This window comes from Chroicocephalus ridibundus, chromosome 19, assembly GCF_963924245.1.
Source record: "Chroicocephalus ridibundus chromosome 19, bChrRid1.1, whole genome shotgun sequence".
NCBI lineage: Eukaryota > Metazoa > Chordata > Aves > Charadriiformes > Laridae > Chroicocephalus > Chroicocephalus ridibundus.
Window position 1 is genome coordinate 801,260 of NC_086302.1, and position 15,438 is coordinate 816,697.

Below are 15,438 nucleotides of genomic sequence, written 5' to 3' on the forward strand. Positions count from 1 at the left end.
ACCAAACATCCCTGTTCTGTGCTGGAAATAGGTTTCAGTTGTCAACCAGGAGCCAGATCCTGGCTGTTCCCTTCATTCATAGAATCACAGAATGGTAGGGGTTGGAAGGGACCTCTGGAGGTCATCTAGTCTAGTCCAACCCCCTGCCAGTGCAGGGTCACCCAGAGCAGGTTGCACAGGAACGCATCAGGGCTGGGCATAGCCAGAGGACCTGGTGGCTTTTTCCCAGGCTCCATCCCAGCACCATCAGCAACTGGGACCTGCTATCACTGTATCTTTATCTTTCTCCCCAGCCCCCTCTTCTCCAAGCCCATCTTCCCTGCATGTATTTTCCTCTGGCCTTTCTTCTCCATCAGCAGCCTGCAGAGACGGTAGCTGTTGCTAAGGGCCTCTCACCAATTTTAAACGCTTCTCTGTAGTCAATGAGGCAGGGCTGGCTCCTGGCTGCGAGCCTTGGCTGTGCGGTGCCGCTCACCCCATCCTGCCTGGCTCCAGTGCTCAGGGAGGTGCATGGCTCAGCTTCCACCCTGCAAATTGCCAGCATCTCATCAGTCCTGCAGCAGCCAGCACCTGAGCACAGAGATGGGAGGATGCCAAAGCCGTGGCTGCGTGAGTATTTTTAGGAGCGCTGCTGAGGGAGAGCTCTGCGCACCTTGGGTTTGGCTGCAGTGCTTGCCTGGGCTGTCTGGGAGTGTGTCTTTTGCAGCTCAGCGATGCTTGGGGAAAGAGGGACATATGGGGCAGGTTGTCCCCATTGTGTGGGAGCCTGGGGACATGCCAAGGCTGCCGTCTGAAAGGGCAGTAACTCAAGCTCGAGAAGGAACTAAGAATTGCCTCAGTGATCCCAGGGCCCTCAGAGCTCCTGCTTCCCTTGGCGCCACCCCAAAGGAAGCTCAGGTATTTCCCGGGAAGGACATGCAAAGGCCCTGGGGAAAGGGTGTCTTTGAGGCTCAAATGATGTTAAACTCCCAGAAGGACATCCCAAATGGTTTGGGATCTGGGCAGCTGGGCGAGCCCTGGAGCCAGCCCTGTTCACCAGCACCTGGCTTCTCCCGGCTCTGCTCTCCTGATTAAACCTCACTGCAAGTGAGGTTGTGTTTGATCAGTCTCATGGGCAGGGCCACAAGTGTCCACAAGACCGTGGTCTGTAGGGAGGGTTGGTGTTTAGCTGCTGGTACAGAGCTTTGGGCAAAACACTTCTGCTGGCCTCTGTGCTAGGGCTCTGTGACCTCCTCCCAGATGTTGCCCTGTGCTGGGTGAGACAAGGTGGAATCCTCCATCACTTGGTCCTTCCTGGCTGCTGAGTTTTAGTCTCCGGGGCACAGTCCCTGCTCCCTGGTGGCCTCTGGGCTGTGGGTGTCTGCTGGTCATGGTGCAGTTTTCAACCTGAGCTGAAAGCTGGGCTCTAAGCATATCTCTGTGGCTTGACTCAATCCCACCAGTGCTCATGGGAGAACGTTTAGTGAAGAGCCTTAATTGATACCCATGCTCCCTCCATTAACTAGCACACAGCACGGGTTACCTTGGCACGGAGCAGAGTGTGAGCATGGCTGTGGCTGCTCCTTTCCCTCCGGCTCCCGGTGCTGATCACCCTTGTGCCCTTCCAGCCACCCGGTTCCCCGCCACCGGTGCCATGCTGTGAGGATGGGTGAACCCCAACGGCCTCCGATGCTCTCGGGCCGAGAGCGAGCTGCTGTCCCTCGTGGGTGCCCGGTCACCTGCTCCCTGGGCTCTCTGCTGGGGGCACATTTCTCTCCCTGCCCCTTCCTGCGCCCCCCCCTCCTCGGGGCTTTGCTGCCCTGGAGCGGCCGCGGAGCGCTCCCGCCTCCCTCCCCCCGGGACCCCGGCATTTAGAGGAGATGGGGGGGATGCGGCACCGGAGGGGGAGGCGGCGGAGCGGCGGGCTCGGCCCCGGTCCTGAAGAGGTTAAGCCGTGTCCCGGTGGGCTGAAACCCCGGAGCTTCATGGGATGCCTTATAAAGCGCGCTCCGCCACACCGGCAGCGGCTCCGGCAGTTCCCGGTACGCGCGGACCGGCCGCCGTCGCGCACGGAGCAGCAGCGGCGGAGCCCGAGCCCGAGCCCGGTGCCCCGCGCCTCTGAGCCGCCGCGCTATGGAGCCTCCGGGCACCGCCGGGGCGCCGGGCGCGGCGGGGCGGCCCTGGGAGGAGGCCAAGGCTTTCTACGACAACCTCGCCCCTAAGAAGAAGCCCAAATCGGTGAGAGACTCTGAGCCGGGCAGCACTCCCCGCCCGAGGGGGGAACTAGTCACGCCGGGTGCCTCTGGGTGCCCTATCTCCTCTGGGTGCCTCCCCCTGCATGTCCCATCGCCTCCGGGTCCCTCTGGGTCTCTCCAGGTGTCCCACCTCGTGCAGGTTCTCTGGCGTCCTCCTGGGTGCCCCGTTTTCTCTAGGTTCCCCGTGGATCCCTCTGCATCTCTCTGGGTACCCTGTCTCCTCCAGGTGCCCTGGAGTCACCCTGGGTGTCTCTGCTTTTTCCTTGACCCCCTGTCTTCGTCCAGGTCCTTGGGGAAGCTCTGAGTCTCTCCAGGTGCCCCCACTCCTCCATGGCATCCCTGGGTTGCCCTTGGTTGCCTGGGTTCTCTCCAGATTCCCCTAGTCTCTCTGGGTCTCCCTGGGTTCCTGCGGGTCCGTGGGGTGTTCCTGGGTCCCTCCTGGGCTGAGGTGTCCTTGCCGAGTGGCTCGGTGCCCTGTGAGCTGCCTGTCCCCTGCGCCAAGGCACGAGGCCCTGCCAGGGACAGGAGGGGTGGCTGTGGTGGAGCAGGGGGACGGCCCAGGGGCTGAATCCCTGCCTGGAGCAGCGGGGTGTCGCAGGGGCTCGCCTGCTCTGGGAGATTAGAGGGAAAGCCTGCGTTATCTAACCAGGGCTGAGCCTGCTGGGTTTAAACATGGGAGCGTCTGCAAGTGCTGCTGTAGCTCAGAATAGCTGCTCCCGCGCGGGGCTGGGGGCTGCATCGCGGGGCGGGCTGGCCTTGGCCCTGCAACCTGGGAGCCCACCCAGCCATAGTCATTCTTGGGGCTCTGTGTGCCCCCAAAGCGTGGGGTTTTGGCAGAGGTGCTGCCCGCAGGGATGTCGGGAGCCCAATGACACCTGGTGCCTTTCGCAGTGAGGCTCTGCGTGCGAGTCCGGCGATGGGAGATGGCCAAGCCCCTGCTCTGTGCACCCTGACTTGGAGCAGCCCCCGTGCTTTCCCTGCTGGGGACCTGGCTGCACCCCCTGGTCCTGTACCCGCTGCCGACTGATGGTGCTGCTGCCTTCGCCCTTCGGGAGGAGAGGGACAGCCTGGCTTGGTGGTGGGACGTGTCTAGTTATCTTCCGTGCCATGCTTTCAGCCTCCTGTGAATGTCGGCACAGGCTCCTCCTCTTCAGTTCCTTGCAGCGAGCTTGGTGACCAGCATGCCCATCTCTGTAGTACAGCTGGGGAAACTGAGGCAAGGGGCAGTGCTGTGGTTTGCTCACACAGCAAACCAGCATCAGAGCCGAGATCCAGGCACTTGGGCCCTGAAGTTAGGTTGTGCCATCCACCCACGTGATGCCGGGGCCCGTGCTCGCGGTGTCTGCCCAGCGCCATGCCCCTCGGCCAGGGCAGGCTGGGGGCCTCGTGCCCATGGCCAGGCAGCTCGGCTGCCCTCGCACACAGCTGGGCTGCCCTGCCCTGCCAGGCAGCTGTCACAGCCCATGATGGATGGCTGCAGAGCACTTTTCTGCAGTATAAATAATGCATTTGGAAAACTCAAAAACATCTCAGCCATTGCCCTGAACTTTAATCTGATCCCGAGCAGGGGGCGTGCGGCCGCCCAGGGCTCCCTGGTGCGCGTGGGAAATGGAGTTTGCTCTTGTCCGTCTGCGCCCTTGTGGGTGCCGGGCCTGTCCGTCCTCTCAGCCAAATGTCTCCGCCAGACGGAGCAGATACCGGTGAGGGACCAGGCACAGGTGCAAGCCATCCTGGAGACGGGCTGTGAGATGGCAGAAGGCAGGGTGATCTTGGAGTGTGTTGCTGGGGGGCCCATTCCTGGCTGGGGAAGGGGTTAACAGCCCACAGGGCTCTCTCCTTTGCAGGGGGCTCCGCTCTTCCCACGCTCCGGCTCCCAAGCCTGCTCCGGCCTTGTTCCTGCCAGCTGGGGAGGTCAGCGATGAGACTTGTCACTTTTCAGCAATGTGGAAAATGTCTCCTCAGCCTCCCAGTGACGGCATGTGGCGAGGAGAAGCTGGGTTGGTGGGAGCTGGCCTTCTGCTAGCCTCCCCTGCTCTGCCAGTCCCCTGCACCCGTGGAGACCCATCTGTCTCACCAGGGTGCCTCAATTTTGGGATGATTTATCTGGGGTGGGGGACCATGTTTGACCCTGGAGCGAGCGCTTCCTCTTCCTTTTCTGTGGCCAAATCTCATACCAAAATTCACCTCAAAATTTTGGATTTGGTTTTCTGCAGCATCCAGGGAAGTGCATGGGGCTGCCAGAGTTCCTCCAGGCTTTTAGGATCAAGGTGGGTCCAGCCTATTCATGCCCAAGCGATGCAAACGTACCTTTTGCATCAGGGGGTGCAGAACGGGGTCCCTGCTGTGGCTCCTGCCATGGAGCCAGCCAGCAATGGCCTCCAGGGGTGGCAGTGAAGCCACTGGTGTTGGGTGCCGCTATGGGCACCTTGTGGCTCTCGTGGGTGAGAAGGCATGGCCCTGCTGCACATCCCCGGAGCGTGTGGGATTTCCAAATGTCTGTCTCTAATCCTTGGGGGGCTGCGTAGGATTTGCATCCGATTAAAAGAGCGATTTAAAGGCCTGCCAGCTGTTGGGTCTGCAGAGGAAAACGTGCCATTTCCAGGCGCTACTGAAATACATCTTTGCCCTGAAAGTGGGGTGTTTGGGTCCGGGATGGGTTTTGCACTTTATGGAGCCAGAGCCTGCTGGAAAGGTCACTTGTGCTTCTGAGATGGGGTTGGGACCTCTTGGATCACCTGGAGCTGTGCCACGGGCTGATGTTCCTCTTCGGAGAGCTGGGCTGTCGCGTTGTGTCCCTGGTTGTCCCTCCTGTCTGGCTGAGCCTGGGGATGGACCCAGGGTTGGAATGGGACCTTCCCCCACACTGCCCTGTTTGCACTTATGTTAAACACATCATTAATTTCTTGCTTGATGTTAAGGATGGGGCTGGATCTGACTGACCTTCCTGTGGGAAGGGAGGAAGGGAGAAGAGCTCACCATAAATCCCCAAGCAGAAAATTTCAGTTGGATTTGGCTGAGCAGAGCCCGACAGCCGCTCCCTGGGCTTGTGTTGGATGATGAGCTTTAACTGACCTTGGTTGACCTTGGATGCTGCTCTGAGAGTCAAACAGGGTTTGTCATTCAGAGTGCCCAAACCCGTCGGGGCTGGGGCAGCCAGAGCTGGAGGCTGCGTTGGGATTGGATGCTGTGCAGGCTCCACGACATCTCCTGGGACTAAATACATCCCAAAGAGGACTGTGAGTGGGACCCCTCCCATGCATATGCTTTCTGTTAAAAATTAAGTGTGGTTTCCCCCAAAACTGTGATGTTTCAAGGCAAGGTGAGGTTTGTTGGGTTGTTCACAGCACTCTAATAGAGGATTTGAGGTAGCACTGTGACTTTTTAAAGCCCATTTTTTGAATGTAGTAATGAATGTAGTAATCTGCAGTACCAGTGGGGATGGAGAAGCATCCAAATAACCTTGAGGAGGGAACGCTTCCAAATGAAACCTCTACTTCAAAGAAATGTCAAAATGTGGCTCCCTCCTCACAGAGCAGAATTGCCTTATTTTTTAAATGTCAGCATTTCCCAGAGAACAGCAGGGCTGTTCCAGCCCAGCTGGAGCTGGGAGCTGTGTTGGTGTCCGGGTGAGACTTCCCTGCAGAAAGTGCTCCAAAGGTGCAAATCTTCCTTGGCAGGAGCAAACAGGATCCAGCAGGTCCCATTCCTGGAGGCCAGGCTTCCCACATGCAGGCAGCTGGGGCTTCGGCAGCCCACGCTGGGGCAGAGTTAGGGCCCCAAGCTTACGGTTATTTTTATTGCTGTGTTTATTACTTCTTAAATTAACCTCCTGGAGGCTGGTGCCTTTAAATGGCAGGGAAGGGACCTTGAGCAGCCTGTTGCTGTTGCGCAAGGTGCCTGTGCTCTTGGCACCCGCCAGGTGCACGGTGTGTGCTGTGGGGAGATAGAGATGCAAATTCAGGCTGGGTACCTGGCTAGGCTCGGCTTACGGCCCCGCACATGCATCTTACCCCCCCCCACATGCATCTCACCCCCCGAACATCCCTCTGTGCAAACATCCCTCTGCTGTGGATGCTGCTGACCTACTTTCTCCACTGGGAATCCTCCTGCGGTGCTGGCTGTGGAGGATGCTCTGCCCTGCGGTCCCTCGGGGAGCAAGTGCCCGGCAGCTCTCCTACATACCCAGATAAATAACCCAGCACTGCAGGGGCTCGGGAGCAGCAGGACTCCTTGCTGAAGGCTAATGGCCGGATGTCCCAATACCTTTAATAGTTATTAATATTTTCAGCTAATAAATGGCCCATGACACCAGAGTTATTAATTAATGAGTTGGAGCGCCAAGACATGGCCTGTGACAAGTTAATAGCTAACACCCACCAGGTAGCTTAAGATGGGGAGTTGGTGGCTGTGGTTCACTTGTGGGAGTGATGCTGGTGTCGCCGATCAGCTTCTGTGTGGACCTGGGTGATGCTGTGTGTCCTGGGGATTGTTCACCTGCTTTCTCAAAACAGTTGCTTCCAAATGGGACCTTATTTTTCTGCAAACGCTGTGGGAAAAGGATCCCTCTAGCCGCATTGATGTTCTTAGCCTGAGCTAATCTGTGTCTAGTCCTAATCGCTCACTGCTTAATCTGTTTGCTGGGGATTTTGGGTACTGATGCGGCCTTGGAGAGGTGTCTGGGACCGACCGTGCTGTGCGACTGGCCCCGGGCACCGCTTATGGGGGCGGTGCGGTGCTAGGAATGGCACTGCCATTGACTCATTCCTGGGCGCGTCTCCGTGCTGGGCCGGATCAGCGGGGCTGGGTTTGGAGCAGAGTGAGCCCCAGGGCAGGGCCAGCCCTGTGGGGAGTGAAGATTCCCAGTGTGGATGGGGTACCTTGTTCTTGCCAGGCTGCTGTTTCTGTAAAGCTCAGCCCTAGGCAAGGTGGGAGCTTGAACTTTGGAGCACCTGGGTGTGTGAGCAGCTGGCCAAGGCGCCCTCCTGTCCCTGGGCAAACAGCATTGCCGGAGGATTACTCATGGGGTAACGTGGTACATGAGGATCCTGGAAATCACAGAGGAGCTGAGGGTGAGGTGTTACTGAAGTGCTGACAGCCTGGATTTCGCAGGCTCCCTGCGGAGGTGCATCCCTCAGCACAGCGAGAGCGCACGGGCTGGGACCACTCCCGGGGAGCATCCCCCTTGTGAGCCCCCAGGCGGTGTCCTGCTCCCAGGGCGCTCTGCAGGCAGAGTCTGCTGGGGACAGGGCTGTCTGCGCCACCATCCCTCCTCAGGATTTGCTGTTCTGGGAGCGAGGATTTCTTGTTGGCTATCAGTAATGAATTTGCTTTCATGCTTGCAAGTGAGTGATGGGGATTAACACCCTCCTGCCCTCTAAGGGGAGAGGGAGGACGGGTGAGGGTCAAGATGAGATTGATTTTTGTGGTGTCCCCTCTCTCCCTGCCAAGTCCCACTAGAGGCCCCTTGTTGACTTCAGTGGATTTTGGATCAAGCCCTCAAACATTAATAATAATGACTCATAAATCATTGCTTGCACCACCTGTTTGTCATGTTTCCGCCCACAATAACTATATCAAGTGTTTTTATAAGCTGAGCTGGCACGGGTTGTTTGTCACATCTGGACAGCATCGTGGGAGTGCGGATCTGGCCGAGCCACGGTGTGTGGTTTTTCCTGGCTGGAGGGGGAAAAGCCGCACAAATTCCTTCTGCATGGGGTTGAGTGGTTCTCCTGGGGTAGCACGTTGGGAGCCTGTTTGCAGTGGGAGGGCTTGCACATGGTGCAAAGAGCAGAAAAAGGCTCTCACGTGTCCTGAATATGTGGAAAGGATGCATCAGGGCTTCATCTGTTGAAACGTTGGAAGATCAGGGTTGCAGCTGTCTCGTTATCCTCCAGATCGCTATGGAGGTGTCACCCACCCTGTGGCCTTTCATGTTGGAAGTTCAAAGATGCCCTCTTGGGCAGCGGGGTGTGGGGGCTGCCTTCCCATTTTCTCCCCTTCCCTGCAGCCAAAGCCCGAGAATGCCATCACCATCGCCGTGTCGTCGCGAGCACTTTTCCGCATGGAGGAGGAGCAGAAGATTTACAGCGAGCAAGGGGTGGAGGCCTATGTGAAGTACCAGCTGGACCATGAGAACGAGCCCTTCCTCCCCGGGGCTGCCTTCCCCTTCGTCAAGGTGAGCACCCACCCACCTCAGCTGAATCTGGACTGTGGTCCTGACCCAAGAGCTTTGGGGAGAAAGGTGTGCTGTGGGGTGCTTGCGTGGGGATGGGGTGGGAAACGAGCAGCGTGGCACAAGGGGTGTAGCTACAGAGCAAACAGAGGTCAAACAAACCTCCTGGCAAGTGATGTGCTTCTTCCAGGACTGAGGAAACGCTGAATTTTCCAAATTGGCAACTGAGCCCAAGAATTGAAGAAATCATCTCTTTGGATCATATTTAAAGTTTCCCTTTAGGGAATTCTTATATTTTTTTTTTTAATTATTACTATTACAATTTATTTATTCTTCTAAACTGGCTGAATTTAGCTTTGCTACAGTCTTGGCCAATTTCTAATTTTGACATGTGGAAATGAGGCAATTCAAACTTTAAAAATATTTTCCAATTTCTGCCCTAGTTCCACTGGATTTTGTGCAGTTTTGTGTGCTGGCTCACACTGAAGCAATCTCTTGCCCATTCAGAATGACTAAACAAATCCACTTAGTGGGGAGAGACTTGTTCCATTCCTGATTGCTCAAAAAACACTTATCTGTAACTTTGAGCTAATTTATTCTCATCTCCTAAAGAAAGCTTGAAACCTTTTGTGCTTGAAAATAGGAGAGTAGCTATGTGGTTTTTTCACCAAAATCAGTCTTTTTTCCCAGCTAAAGCTGCTTGCTGATGTCAGCTTGGCTCGGGGCGTAGTTGAGGTCAGGTCAGATCCCTGGCGTTGGTGAACAGAAGTGTTTTGCTCGGTGGGAAGGGGGTGAGGGCCATTCCTGGGGCTCACTGACACCCACCCTTACCACCCCGGGGTGCTGCAGGCGCTGGAAGCGGTGAACACGCAGCTGCGTGAGCTCTACCCCAACAGCGAGGAGCTCTTCGACATTGTCCTCATGACCAATAACCATGCCCAGGTCGGGGTTCGCTTGATCAACAGCATCAACCACTATGGTAAGCTCAGAGCAAAGTGGTCCTTCACACAGGTGCTGCCGGCTTTTGGGGAGGGAGTTATTGCTTGGCAGCAAGATAAGGAGATACTTTCTCCTGTCTCTTCCTCCAAACCACAAGCTGAGCCCACTTCTCCCAGATTTCATGGGCTTGGACTGGAAGTTGGCTGGTGGTGAGGATGCTCTGGCTGCTGGCAATGCTGTTTAACGGCAGTAACAAAATTAGCCCCCATCCTGCCAAGTCTTCGGGGGCCACAGGGGAGCAGTGTCAAGGAGTGTTTGCGGGGTGACCATGCTCACTCCAGGGTCCATCTGCCCTCAGATCTGTTCATCGAGAGGTTCTGCATGACAGGAGGAAACAGCCCCATCTGTTACCTCAAGGCCTATCACACCAACCTCTACCTCTCCTCTGATGCTGAGAAAGTGAGTGAGGCCATTGAAGAGGGTGAGTCTGGGGTTCAGCTCGGGGGGGCAGCGGGGGGAGCCTGGACCCCTCAGGGGGTTGGTGCTGGGAGCGATAGCTCCAATGTCCCTGTCCCTACGTTGATGTGCAGATGGGGTCTGCCTTGTCCCACATCCCATTCTTGATTCACCAAAGAGCCTCCAAGGAGCTCCACAGCTCTTCCAAGGCGAAGGCGCTGGTTTTCCGCATTATTTCTTGTATGCAAAGGGAGGTTTATCATCTGGGGACTTGTTTTTGCTGTAAAAGGTCTTTGGGCCAAGCTGCAGGCACTATTGGGTGCATGCATTTCCTTGTAGTGTTTGCTTTCAGCCCGTCGTGTTTTGCTCTGCTCCTCAACAGATGAGCCAGGAGGCCAGGTCCTTGGGTAACTGCCGCCTGTTGCCTTGCACTTTACCTCCACAGGGATCGCTGCGGCCACCATCTTCGGCCCCAGCAAAGACCTGGAGGTGTCGGAGAACCAGCTGCGGGTGGCATTTGATGGCGACGCCGTGCTCTTCTCAGATGAGTCAGAGCAGATCGTGAAGGCTCACGGCTTGGACATGTTCTTTGAACATGAAAAGGCTCATGAGAACAAGCCCCTGGCACAGGTAGTGCTGGGGTGCAGCCAGAAAAAGCCTCTGGGAGAGACACTGTCCACAGCTCTTGCCTCTGGGAACGAGCCAGGGATCAGCACGTGGGGTGTGAAATGGGGTGGGTCAGCAGCCTGGTACTGCTGGATTTGGCCCATGGGATGGCTGCTGCGGGCCCCTCGCTGTCATTTCTGGGGGTTTGCAGGGAGAAGGAGTTAGCCAGCCTGTCTGGCTCTGTTGGGACTGGGTGTCTGGAGGAGGGGACGGCATGGAGGTCTTGGGAGTGATGGTTTCTTCTTGCTTTGGCAGGGACCCCTGAAGGGCTTCCTGGAGGCCCTGGGGAAGCTGCAGAAGAAGTTCTATTCCAAGGGGCTGAGGCTGGAGTGTCCCATTCGCACCTACCTGGTCACTGCCAGGAGTGCGGCCAGCTCGGGAGCCCGGGCCCTAAAGACTCTGCGCAGCTGGGGCCTGGAGACAGATGAGGCTTTGTTCCTGGCCGGGGCTCCCAAGGGGCCACTGCTGAAGAAGATCCGTCCTCACATCTTCTTCGATGACCAGATGTTCCACGTGGAGGGAGCCAAGGAGATGGGCACTGTCGCTGCCCACGTCCCTTATGGCATCGCCCAGAAGCACAAGCGGACGGCGCAGGAGAAGCAAACCCCCAACAGCAAGTAGTGGAGCTGGCTGGTCCCGCGGCCCCCAGCGTGCGGCGCAGACTTTACCCTGTGCACCATGCTCTGACCTGGCTTGTGGTCTGCAAGGCAGAGAGCATTTGCCTGGCGAGCGTGAGGTTATTCCCCAGCAGGAGCCTTGCTGGGGGCACGGATGGAGGAGGGGGCTGACGAAAGTCTTCCTTTCGCCTCTGTATTCGTTGCAATGTCGTGGCGTTGTCCCCGTTCCTCGTGGGGCTGGAGGCTCCCCGGCGCTGGGCAGCCCCTTGAGCCATCTCCTCTCTTCCCCGCGCTTTGCACCTGCTTCAGGGAAAATCCCTCGAGGATGGATCTCTCTTTTTGTGGACTCTTTGTGCCAGGCAGGTTTAACCTATTGGCGTTTCTTTAAAACCCCAGGTAACTCCCAAAGCCTTTGATTTGCAAACCAAATGTTCAGGCTGAACTGTTGAACTGGAAAGTTAGCAGCACACAAAAACCGTTCTAGCAGCCTTGAAACAAAATGTTGTCCCTTTTAAATAAAATTAAGCCATAATATTGTTCCTTCGCAGATCCAGCCCCTGCTCCCTAACCAGAAAATCTTTCATGTTTTTATCCTTCCATCAAGATTCTGTCAGCTGAACAGCTTTTCCTTTCATGCACTAAATTTGGAAAAATAGAAACAAACACTTAAATATATACGTATATTTATGTATATACATATATACGTAAATATACACACACAAAAAAAATCCTGTTTCCTGCTTGGAGCTTTGGGCCAGTGTATTGTTGGCCCGGTTTTTTTAAATTTGGGTTTCACAGTTGCATGAGTTACCACTTAAAAATAATAATCTCAGTGAGGCATCCAAAGCCCAGCTCTTGTGTGAGCCGCCCAGGGTCCGCAGACACATGCCTAGGGCTTGAATTAAGTTAAAAGCAGCCCCTAATGTATTAGGGGCATCATTTGAAGTCCACTTAGGTAAATCTGCAGAGAATTTCAGCCTGGGGGTTTTAATTAAAAGATTTCTTTTCCTTTTCTATGCTGAGCCCATATGAGTTGATAATCTTTTTCTCCTCGGCTTTTTAAAACCTCTGGTGTTTCCTAAAATAGACACCTCTGCTAGTGATGCTGGGAGAGAGAAACAAATCTCCGATTAAAAAAAACAGGAAGAGAAACCATTTGGAGAGCTGCTCTGAAAGTGGTGTGAAAATCACACTGACATTTCTGCACAAAGCCCTGTCCCAAAGGAAGCTCTCAGGAGCAAAATTTAAAGATGACTTCATTCTTGTGGGGTTTTGTTCTTTTTTGTTTTATTATTTTTTCTCTTTTTTCCAGTCAGTGTACCCTGTGGTTGGGCAGAATGGATGCCCACTGTTATCAGACAGTAGTTTTCTACAAACACCAACTTTGTGGGCTGAAGTTTTCCCAGGTATGTGTCTGCTTCTGGCTCGACTTTGTGGGGAGGTTTCAGCTAAAACAGCTCAGCCCTTCCCAAGTTAGAGCTTGAGTTACCGCACTTTTGACAAATATATAAACAAGCTAGTGATGCCTTCAGTGGCTTGGGAGACTGTTTTATCATTGCACTAAATCCTGCTCTAGCAGTGAAAAGCAGATTGCACTCTTTCCCCCCCTACACTATTTCACTTTGACAGACTGTTGTCACATATGGGTGACAAGCACCTTAGAGGAAGGTCTAAAATCCAAACAAACAAACTAAAGTCTTGAAAGAAATGAGTATCTCAGTAACGCTTCTATTAAATACAGGTTTATAAAAAGATCTTGTCTTTTTAATGTGAACCCCGGATATTGGGATCTGAACTGTATCTCGGAGACCTTTTTGGCAGGGGGAGAACATCCTGGTCTCCCAGTAAACGTTTCCAAGGTGTTTCCTGAAGATCACATCGTGGAAGCCCAGCCAAGCCCAGCTCGCAAATGGGCTGCACCGGGGCCTCTCGCCAGCCCAGGAGGTGATGTCGCAAGAGGAATAGGGTTGTCAGCAAGTCCTTGGGAACCCCCGGCCAGGGAAGGTGCTGCTGAGCTGGGATACAGCGTGCAAGCACAGCCACTGGGGATGTGCCTTTTGGATGAGGGGTGTTGGCAGGGCTGGGCTGTGCGGGAGAAGATGTCCTGTCTGAAGGTGCTGTTAGCTCTAGGGAAGCACTGTGTTGTGGTTTTGGGGCAGGTCCCTGGATCTCAGCAGCTTTCACCGCTGCCTTTCTGGGGCCTGAGACGCACAGGGAGCGGGGGGCAAGCTGGGGTGCAGGGTACAGCGCAGGCAGGAGTTTTAGTGACTCTACTTAGGGTCCTCCTACTGCCAGGGCAGCTTAGGGGCTTGCAGGGAGACACTGGGCTTGGGAAACAAGCCCCAGGTGCAGTAGACCTCCCTTTGCACCTCCTGACTCCTTCCTGTGGGGGGAGGATTTTCTGTTCCTGCAATGGCTGCATTTGCTTTTATCCACATGGTTTCCTACTTTTTTTTCTCCTCTGTCACTGCAACTGGCAGACGTGGATTTGCTGCTTGTGTCCCTTCCTCGTCTGCTCATCCGTGGCATCCCCTCGGGCTGGGGGAGCAATGCGGTCCCCAGGACCGGCTGCATGAGCTGGGCACGTCTCCCACCCTGATGGGCCAGTGTGGTTGTGCCTCTTGTGCTGCGCTGGCCGATGACTGGACTTACCCGCTGTGTGTTGTTGCTGTGGGTTTAATTTCGTTGTCCTCCGGTGGTTTTTCTTGTGAATGGACTGCCATGTTAATGAAATCCCTCTGGGTGTTTTTCTGTAATAAACTGTGTTGGTCCCAGCCTGGCTCTCTCTGTTGCCATTCTCACAATGGGTATTTTGGCTCCCTGGTGCAGCCAGCAAGAGAGTCAGGGGTCCCAGCTTGGGACCTCCCAGCTTTTATGGTGAAGGAGTGGGGGTGACGAGAAGGAAAAAGAGCCTTTTGGGATTTAAGGGAATTCAGAAAATGTAATAAAAAACAGCTACCTGGGAACTGGCGACCTCTGGGAGAGGTGCGATTCCTGAGTTGAGAGATGTACTGTGATACAGCTACCTCCCTCTGCTTCGTGAACAGGCTTTTATTGTAACCTGGACTTGTGATGAAGTCCTGGATAAAAATACAATTTGGCAGACTTTTGTCAACTTGATCTTCTCCCAGCCAACAGGTGGGAGGCAGCAAAAGCTTCTTAGAGGAGATTTATTGCTGCTGAAATACCGGGTTTATCCGAATAGCGACACTACAGTTCTGGTGTTAGCTCCTCCCTACCAATAGGGAGAACAGATGGGTTAAGGGGAAGCAACAAATTCTCCATTCGTCACCAAATATAGCCAAGGAATGTCCATAGGCCCCAGGGCAGCATCTCTGCTATGGGCGTTCAGATGGCCCTCAGCAGAGAGTGTTCTTGTGCAGCCTTGCTTGCTGGAATGCCTTCCCCAAGCCCGTCCCCTAATCCTGCCTCTTCTTCCACCAGATGCCTGGAGGAAAAAGTCAAATTCCAGCACTGATAAGGCCCATGTTGCACCGGTGAAAGTCCAGGTGGACCCAGCTCTGAGAGGTCAGGATGTCCATGCCAAAACCAGGAGCTGGCTCTGATGTTCATGCAAAGACTGTCCTGAGCCCTTAACTCGCTCCTGGGGACCAGTGTTAGCACTGGGGCCGAGGAGACGACGGGTCATGGAGAAACATGCGCCAAGGCCACGCAGGGAGGGAAGGGACGTGTTTGTGCAGTTGGGTCTGTGGTATCTTGTTGTTGGTTTGCTGCAAGCCTGAGGGTTTTTTTTTTTTCTGTTGCCTGTTTTCCGAGCTTTTTCCTTCATCAGGCATCGAAGGGCTTTGCAATGAGCGTGCTTTAAAATAAAGAACATGGAGGAGGAGAAAGCGGAGGCAGAGCTGATGGAGAATTATGCTGCCACTCAGCTATTGTCAGTGCAGATGTTCACAAGGTAATCATGGCCTTTGAACAGCAAGAACTGCTTTTCATGACGAATCCAGGATTTAACTCCAAGAACTTGTGGAGCTTCTTGATGAGGGTGTGATGCCCCTGATGACCAGCTGCATGGCAGGGAGGTTGGGCAGAGTATGGACTCTGCTCTCCTGGTCCTCATGTACATAGGTTAAGTCATGACACCTCCCTTCCTCAGTTCCCCCATCATCGTAACAGAGAACAGAACGATCCAGAGGTAACATTAGGTCTGAAGGATGACTCCAGCTCCTTGCAGAAGAAAAGCAGAAATCCAGGAGTACTCTTAAGTGCAGTGAAACCCTGTATCTCTGCAGTGATGCCTGCATGCCCAGCAGCAGGTCCCAGTGTGTAGGGGCCGTGCAAACACAGGGCTGTCCTGACAGCCCCATGGTGTTGGCCATGAAGGGTCCCAGGCTGC

At 54.9% G+C, this 15,438-nt stretch overlaps 1 protein-coding gene across 1 annotated transcript; it reads left to right on the forward strand.

The window, feature by feature from the left end:
• Nucleotides 1-1,853: 1,853 nt before the first annotated feature.
• NT5C1A (5'-nucleotidase, cytosolic IA) lies at nt 1,854-11,762 on the forward strand. The gene is given in 7 exon segments (XM_063355708.1): nt 1,854-2,075; nt 2,077-2,217; nt 8,242-8,409; nt 9,256-9,385; nt 9,704-9,826; nt 10,247-10,431; nt 10,723-11,762. Coding segments are annotated over 7 exon segments (1,329 nt in total). The 5' UTR covers nt 1,854-1,859; the 3' UTR covers nt 11,089-11,762.
• Nucleotides 11,763-15,438: the final 3,676 nt, after the last annotated feature.